Genomic DNA, 8923 nt, shown 5'->3' on the forward strand with positions numbered 1-8923 from the left:
GGTATTCCAGACGGCTCAACATACATAGTACTGTACCATGAAAACTACGGTGTACAAGAGCGACAAAAGACGCCTTTAGTCTCCCATACCTCACTCCACGCAACACTCTTCCCTCGGATTATTACATCTTGTAGGTACAAGGCCGTCGGGTTTACACACCCTGCAGGCGCACCTCCAACTTGGAGGGAGCGCCTCCACGAACATCTCTCATCATGGTATATGATTGGGATGGAAAGCGGGACATCTGCTATCAGATGTATATCAAAGACAAAAAGGCCTTGGAGGAAATTATGGAATATATGAAAGATGTATATCAATTCGCACCCAGGTGAGAAGGCACCATTTCCACATAAGTACTAAGATCGCCATAGCAGCATACACGGTTAAATTAACCAGCTACTGAATTAGTAAACGTGCATTTCAAACACAATTCAAGCGATGGGGCTTCCCTTCAAAGCAAAATCCAGCGCACAAGAACCTAGAACTCGTTGCACGCGTCAAGCAGCTTTGGGAGCGGAATACTAGCCAACGAGACATGCTCCGAATATTGAATGAAGAAGGTTTTGAGATCAAAGAAAGGGAGCTCATGCGGGTACGTGCTAAAAATCGCTGGTTACTCCGCGTTCCCAATGGGATGAAATCACAGTCAAACATGCAAACATCCGCACAACCGCCAGAGGATGAAGGCTTGCTTGCATTGCAGCAAGAAGTTTACAAGAATGAGGGCCCATTCAATGACACCGAGACTCTCCTTACTGACACAGCAAGCCCACGCCCCCCGTCGCCTGGCTTATCGCCAGAAGTTCTTGCCAAACGCAAGGAGCGACTAGAACGATTGAAAGCAGAAAGTGCAGAACGCTGGGCTACCAGAAAGCGCCGGCGCCGTACTCGAGGATGGGCAGGGCTGCCAGCCGATCCCCCGGGACCCCCACGCTTTCCCTCGGAAACGACTATTGATGAGAGTAAAAAGCACTTGAACCTAGATAACGTCATGTATCGCCAAATCAGGGATCAGTTCCAGAGAATCTGCGAGGATGCAGGCTTCATCAAGAAAACAGTTGCCGGACCCGAAAAATGGCAGGAAGCTAAAAACAAATTGATACAAGAATCGCAACATCTTCAACATGTATTCTGGGAGGATCCTAATCAACTTGATGCAAAGGCCCTTGCTCTTGATGTTGTCTGCACAGATGTCACTAAGAGGATGCGAACCTTGGAGAGGCGAATGACCATTGCGGAAGCTAAAAACGCCCTTGGCGTCAATCCAGAGGAAAGTCGCCAAATACGGAATGCGTTTTACAATACACTGAAAGCGGATCATTTCACAAGCAAGCTAGAGGCTGGTGATGAACACTGGACGAAATTGAAGGAGCAGTGGATTCAAAGCTCTGAGCTGCTCCAACAAATCTTGGCTCCTGGGCCAACGGATACAGAACACACTACCAAATTAAAAGCTCTAGAGGTTCTTTGTCGTGATGTCATGAAGCGACTTCGTGATGATCAAACTAAGAGGGACCCAGCCCCTAAACACTCTAATTCCCAGGAACATACTCAAAGTCCTGACTTTGGAAGCTCCCATATCAGCAGCGCCTTTGGTGGTAGTATAACTAACGGAATCAGCACACTTGCTTCACAGGCCCTTGCAAGTGCTCCAGTGGCTTCTAGCGATTTAGGTGACTTGCAGATAGACCCCTCACTCCTGCAGGCAGCTAATGACCCCTCGTTTGCCACAGCCAACCATCAGGACTCAGGGCATACCTTCGGATATGTGGACCCCTTGTTAGAGCCTTCTGCTATGCAGATTCCTGTGTATCTTCGCATTCACGCTCAAAGTTCATTGCATGGGGATGCGAAACCCTGGATTGAAAAGCTGACAACGCGATCTGTTGCTGAACTACGCCAACTAGTCAACACCAGATATCCGGAAACCTTCATTACAAGGATTGAGGGCACAGACAGAGATGAGAATGGACATGAAATATATTTCCTTATAGATGAGGACCGCGAATTTGACGCTTACTTGACTCACATGCAAGGGAGAAAGGCTTCGTTTCTGTTTAGCCTGGAACAAGTCTGAACAGCCTTTGTGTCAGATCTTGGGGACCAGTAGTACATTGTTTTGAGAGTTTAACTTGGTCTTCAGGAAGGCCAACGTGGAATCTCTGAGTGTTTATATGTTAATTTCCACTCGACGGTGGCAGCCGCTTCGATGGGGTCTTTATTAATAGGAATAAGGATGATGTATTACAAAATAATATACCCATTGGCAGTGTCAACAGTGCTAAGCTAGGTAAGACGGAAGCTCCAACGATCTATGATTTTACTGCAATCTGGTGTAATACATGTGCGTTATCGTAGATGGGTCTAAAGGCATAACGACTACCTTGTTTACGGACACAACGACATCACCTTGAAGAGCTGTACGCCTATCCCTGGGGGCTTATAGGCTCGCAGGGTAGCACGTGGTCACGGTGTATAAACTTACTCTGCATATTCAAGCGAAGAAAGAGAACGGAGGTAAGAAAAGCGAAAGAAATGAAACAATTATAGGTTATATTAGTTTTTGTACGGTCCTTTCAACAGTATTATTATACATAGCATAAGATCCTGGTGCTTGCATTGTTAACAAGTATAACTAGATATATTATACCATTTTTATTTGTTCCTAAGGACACGCTCAGCTAAAAAAAAAGTGTGGCCTTAGATTGTTCGGTTTTATATGGAAAGGTCGATTCAATATCCAATGCTCACCATCCTGTTAATGACTCAGGCCAGTCAAAAATGATATGATCACGAATGAGCCATCAACACAAGACAGACATATGTTGATAATGTTTGGTTCTCATCCCTAGAAAGTTATAATTCCCCAAATTCAAAGTACTTCCCATGTAATCATAGCCGTGGTACTAGATGGCCCCATATATAGCGCAGCTACAGGCAGTCTGGGATTCCGTGGAGCTTCTCTGCAAGACCCCATAGCTGTACAGAACCGGGAATTATAGAAACATAAGTAGCACTTAACAAACCAACAGGGAACTTCTCCCCTCCCCTTGACATTGTATAAAGTGGTTTAAGGTAGCAAGGTCACTGACAATGCAGGGTACACGCAAGAGCCGGATAGACACTAGTCAATATCGCAATGTATTTCCGAGGAGAGATAGCTTCTAAAACCTGAATGACTAACCAGAGAGAGCTTGCACAACATCCTGGAACAAAACACTAGCAGAAGGTAAAACAAATGGAGAACCATTAAAGATCCCAGCCAGTTCTTTGCTTTGTGGAGGTGGTGCTTCCAAGCTGTCCATAAGTGTTTGTGAAGGATGCCGGTATCTGCTACCATACACACTGTTTCCAAGTAACCCTACCAGTCCAGAATTGACCTTATCCACCAAGTCTTGGGACGGGAGGGCCTGAGACGTCTTCTTGCTGCAACCAAGTCTTTGCACATCTGCTGCCACATCCAGCACAATATAATCACCTGATCGTGAATCAGGCAGCAAGGCATAGGGGCTTCTCCCTAGAGGCAGCTGGCCAAGCAAGGATAATGACTGCATATCATACACCTGAACAAAGTGCTTGCGTCCTTTTTTGGGCGCAGTAGGACTTTGTAGATGCTGTACAGTGACAGCGAAAGTTTGTGTATTTGGATCCACTGCTAAAAGCCGGTATGCCTTATCATTATGGGAGTAATCCACTTCCAAGTTGTCCGGTGTCCTTACTATATCATTAACTGTATCCCAAACAGATACAGACTGTGTTGAGGCGATAACAAGGTGGCACCCTAGGAACCTTGCCACACATGGATCCCCTGGATACAACCCAGCTCTACTGTAACGGACAGTACAACTTTGGACATCAACAAGAAGGGCAATCCCAGGACTCCCAGGGTGCACTGATTGTAGGCATACAGCAAGCACAGAACCATCTTGCGAAAATGCTAGGGAAGCCATGCTCACACTGTCAAAGTTTTCGCCGCTGATGTAACCTTTCAAATCGACAGTATTCCGACATTTCCAAGTCTCGAGCTGCTCTTCACCATGCCCCATCTTCAATCCACTGCGCTGTCTACTGCTTGGGCACCACAAGCGTAAAACCGCGTTGCTTCCAATTGTTGCAAATTCATGGCTAACTGGCCGAGATGCAAGATCTAAGACCGGAACCGGGCCCTTCATTGAAAAATGGGGCCCGTCAATACGCGTCACCAGTTCCCACAAGTCAGACGACTTGCTCCATTTCCAGAACTTCAGAAATATCTCTTGATAGCCTGCGGCAATGCTGCGCATACCAGTCCCATTGCAATCAAGAGCCTCAATATCATGGGGGTTGGGGCTCCATATATCAACTGTAGACATCCACTTCCCATCAGGAGAGACACCTAGGTGAGTGACATTTGGTGCTGCAATCTGTGAACCTTCCGGACTGATTTTCAAAGTTGTCGCATTACTGCGCGCGAGAGCCTGACGAGATATATGATTATTGGAATGGATATCGTATGTCTGGAGGACACAGGAATTTGCCGGGCGGTGACCTTCATGGGTGACTTGACGTGAGGCTGGCACGGCTATCAAGAGCCGATCACAATATTGTGGGTGAAGTATGGCTGCAGCTGGTGTGGGTCGTAGGTATACCCCTACCCTAGGTTTGTTTATCTGTGAGTACGACTGCAGACCAGTTATAGTAGCGAAAGGTTGTAGCTCTCTCGCCGACAAAACTATGATAGAGTTATCAGCTAGCTTGATGGCATACGAGTTGCCAGTTGAGGAGACCACTATGTTGCAGATTGGGGAAGAAAGGTGTGGAAGAAATTGCTTCCGACCTGTATCCAATTGCCATAACACCATAACAGATTCGTGACCTCCAGATATAACATAATTACCTGCATAAATGTTTAGCCATTTCTCGCGACCATACTGCGATAAACATACCATCAATTGACCAGCGTACTACATTAACAAGGTCCCTGTGCCAATGCAGCCGTCTAGGAGTCATGGTCTTCTCGCCTCTGCGGTGCTCTTCTTTACCAACAAGGTTTAGAATGTCGTGATATATCAAGATAGACCCATCCGAACTGCCTAAGGCCAAGTCAATGCTGGTTGGACCCTTCTTGCTATTCACACTTTGTCCTTCAACCCGAGACGATGTCGTAGAACACCGAATATCGACACAACTAATGTTGACAGGCAAAGCTACCTCTTTCCAGGTATATTGCATAAGTTCCGGATCATTTTGGCCTGGACTTTGGTATCCAATGAGTACACGCTGGCCGCTGTATGCAATGACAGCTTGGCCATCAGAGATGCACTTTATATGGTCAAGCCGAGCGCTTGTTTCGAGGATGACAGTTTCGTGGAGGTTCTTCTCATCTAGGTGAGCGACAACGATCTCCCTTTTCCCAGTTTTGTGATCTCGCAGAATCAGCAATGCAAGATCTTCTTTACCTTTATTAGCATAATAGGACGGGCTAGCTGAGATAATTTTGCGGCCAATGGTCCAATGTGAGACTTGTTTGCCAGCTAGCCAATCCCACTTGCTAACAGAACCAGCCGAGGTAACTATGTAAAGATACTCCTGACTGGCTGAGGAAAGACTGTATCCGATGATGCTCTGATTTGGCTTCAACTGTAGTGTCCGAAAGAGACGAGAGGTTGCGACAGAATAAACATGAACGGCTGCCTCAAGCCCGACAAAAAGGTACCTATTTGTTGGTTTAGAAAACTATACGATAGTCATTTAAAGGAGAGGACATACCCCTCATCGCGGGTAAGTATTGGGTCTATGTTGGTATACTGTCCCGCAACTGGCGTAGATAAAGACCAAGGTTCAAGGAGTGCAATCTCGTTCTGGTCGATGCTATGCAATGACGAGCTATTTGCGACACGTACTGCCTGATGGTTGTCATTCTTAGCTTTTGGGGGATTGGACATTGGTGGCCGCAAGCTTTGCTTGATTTCATCCTTGTCTCGGGAAGTGCGACGTCGCTTGACTCGCTCTCTCTCGGTGCGAATCAATTTGTCTTGCGCAGCATCGCTGGCTCGGGATCTTTTGGAGAGACACATCGAAGGGTTAGAACCGTCAGAACCCGACATTGTTCAGAAAATCCCGAGATGTTGAATAGTCCGGTGACAGTATATCTAGGGAAAGGGATTCATGATCTCGTGTTGGTTGTTTGATAGTACTGTAGTGCTGAAAGTGCTTCTAGAGGACGCGAGACTTTTTTTTTTTTTTGGTACTATCCTGCATCATGGAGCGGCTGCTACTAACTAGTCTCTTCTAGGTTAGACTAGCTTCCTTAAGTGGTAACAAGTGGGTACTTCCATACTGGAATCTTTTCATCCATTGAAGAAAGTCTCAGCACTAGTTGGATGATTATCTTGAATACTTCCATCCATCCTTCAAGTCAATCTTTCCGTAATAATAGGGCACAACAGATATTACGCGCCAACTTTACACTTAACCACAGCGTACGGCAACTGTTCTCTCGGCGTATCCTGTTTCCCTAGCAGTCTAGTCACTTCTTATAAGTGAAGCACAACCAAAGATGATTATTCCTGTCCGGTGTTTTTCATGTGGCAAGGTAAGCATCATGCCCTTTGTTAGCTTCTTGCTGCGGCTTATATAGGGGTCGATTAGGTGGTTGGGGATCTTTGGGAACGTTATCTACAATTACTGGACGAGGGTGTTGCGGATGGGTATGCGATACACTTTCCCTCATTATTTGTAGTATTTGCGCGGTTTCTAATCAGTGGTTCCAAGTGATGCTATGGATCAACTTGGTTGCAAGCGGTATTGCTGCCGTAGAATGATCATGACCCATGTGGATTTGATTGAGAAACTTCTTCGGTAAGTGCCAACCTTGAATGTGACTGACTGTCTACTGAACTATGTCGCCTTGTAGGTATAACCCAACAGAAAGAGATCGTGCAAAATCTCAAATGTAACTCGATTGAACCTTCACTGGAGCTGATTTTTCACATCAAATTATTTTCCGAGATGGTGATGACGGATGCTCAACTTCTGAATTTATTGGCTGTGTGAGAAATAGGCCAACACTGAATATCCGTCGTCTCGGGTTTTATGGGGTAATTGGGCGCATTAACTGCTGCTGTAATGCTCGGTTATATCAAGCTTGCAGTATGCTATTGGCATTCTTTGAAAGTGGCCGTCCATTCCCGGTATCGACAACTTTGGGGCTATTGAACAGGTCCCCGATTTGCGAGGCAAGATACGCTTTTGTTACCTTTTGAGGATATGGAAGTTTTAGGGGAAATTTGCTTCTGTCTTGCAAGTCTTAGCCTGTCTTGAGTGTTCGTCTCACCCTTTTCTTCCTATCTCTTCTACTTGGTCTTCTAGGTAGGTGAACCACTTAAATACTTTTTTTAAATTTATAGTAATAGAAGATTTTAAATGAAATCTATTACCTATTTTAACAATTTTTTTACAATAGTTATCTTTTTATAATGTTTTTATATAAATATTCAATTTTAATTTTACACTAATATAAAATTTCAGATTTTAGTTATATTTTTTAAAGTAAAAAATATTATTTTTTTAAATTTATTTTCTAGTATTATAATTTCTAGTTATTTTTATTTATTAATAAATATTTATTCTATTAGCTTAGTTAATTATTTTTTTTAATATTAAATTATTATTATAATTATATTTTTTATAGAATTTTTTTATTATTAGTATATTTACTAGTAAAAATATAGATACTATACTTTATATATAATCTTTTTAAATAATAATAATTATTTAAATAAAGTATTTATTATTTCTAATCTATTATTAAATTATAATTTTTAAATTATAAGATTTTTAATATATTATTTTATAGCTATAGTAATATATACTATTTTAATGAAAACTTAATTAATTTTTAATTTTTAATTATTTAATCTAAGTAAGGATTTAATATTTTTTTTATTATTTTTTAATTTTTATATTTTTCTAATATTTGAATAATATAAAGTTATTTATTATATATATAGTTATTATTAAAATATATTATTTAAAAATAATAGTTATATATTAATTCTATTATAGAATAATGATATTTATATTTTTTTAGTTAATAATATAATTTTTTATCTTTTTTCTTATTTTATTTAACTCAATAAATTTAAATTTTTTATAATATTTAAATCTATTTATACTATATAGTTTATATATAATCAAATATTTATTATATTATTAATTTAATTAATAAAAATCTTTTAGTTTTATAATAGCTTGAATTTAATTTATTATATTTAATATAGTTTTAATATTAATATTTTTAATTTTAATTATAATAATACTATTTTTATAGTATATTAATGAATATTATAATTTATTAATTTATATTCTTATTTTATTTTAAAAATTTTCTAATATTTTTAGATATTTTAAAAAATCTTTTTATATTAAAATTATAGCTAATCTATTAAATATTATATTTTTTATTTAAAGAATTAATTTTAATTAAAATTTAATTTAATTAATTAATATTTAAAATAGATTTATTATATTAAATTAATATTATTAGAATTATTTATTTTATAGATTAGTATATATTATATATATTTTTCAATTAATTTTATAATAGCTTTATATTATAATTTATTATTAATCTATTTAAATTTATTAAATTTATTAATTATATAATCAATTAATTTATTAATTTTATTTTTATTAAATTAGCTATATTATTATTTTGTAGTATTCTATAGATTATTTTAATTTTAATTAATATATAGCTATATTATTTAATTTATATAAATTATATAAATTATAAATTAATTTAATATAATTTATTTATTATTATTTAGTTTATTTTCTTTATATTATTCTATTTTCTTATTAATAAATCTATATTAATATTAAATTATATAAATCTAGGTTTATTACTAGTTTTCTTTAAATCTTTATTAATTTTAAAATT

The 8923-nt window shown here is 39.2% G+C and overlaps 2 protein-coding genes across 2 annotated transcripts; one reads left to right on the top strand and one right to left on the bottom strand.

Annotated features, from left to right (window-relative positions):
- Window positions 1-212: 212 nt before the first annotated feature.
- Window positions 213-2077, top strand: AO090311000001 (Clr5 domain-containing protein; the record flags this gene model as incomplete). The annotated part of the gene is made up of 2 exons (XM_001824943.3): window positions 213-328; window positions 409-2077. The coding sequence occupies 2 exons, from the start codon at window positions 213-215 to the stop codon at window positions 2075-2077; spliced, it is 1785 nt and encodes a 594-aa protein (XP_001824995.1).
- Window positions 2078-2931: 854 nt separating this feature from the next.
- AO090311000002 (WD repeat protein) lies at window positions 2932-6086 on the bottom strand (the record flags this gene model as incomplete). Its single annotated transcript, XM_023238200.1, has 4 exons — window positions 2932-2963; window positions 3185-4876; window positions 4926-5695; window positions 5749-6086. The coding sequence occupies 4 exons, from the start codon at window positions 6084-6086 to the stop codon at window positions 2932-2934; spliced, it is 2832 nt and encodes a 943-aa protein (XP_023092954.1).
- Between the last annotated feature and the right edge of the window lie 2837 nt (window positions 6087-8923).

The sequence above is a fragment of the Aspergillus oryzae genome, chromosome 6 (assembly GCF_000184455.2).
Source record: "Aspergillus oryzae RIB40 DNA, chromosome 6".
NCBI classification, from domain to species: Eukaryota; Fungi; Ascomycota; class Eurotiomycetes; order Eurotiales; family Aspergillaceae; genus Aspergillus; species Aspergillus oryzae.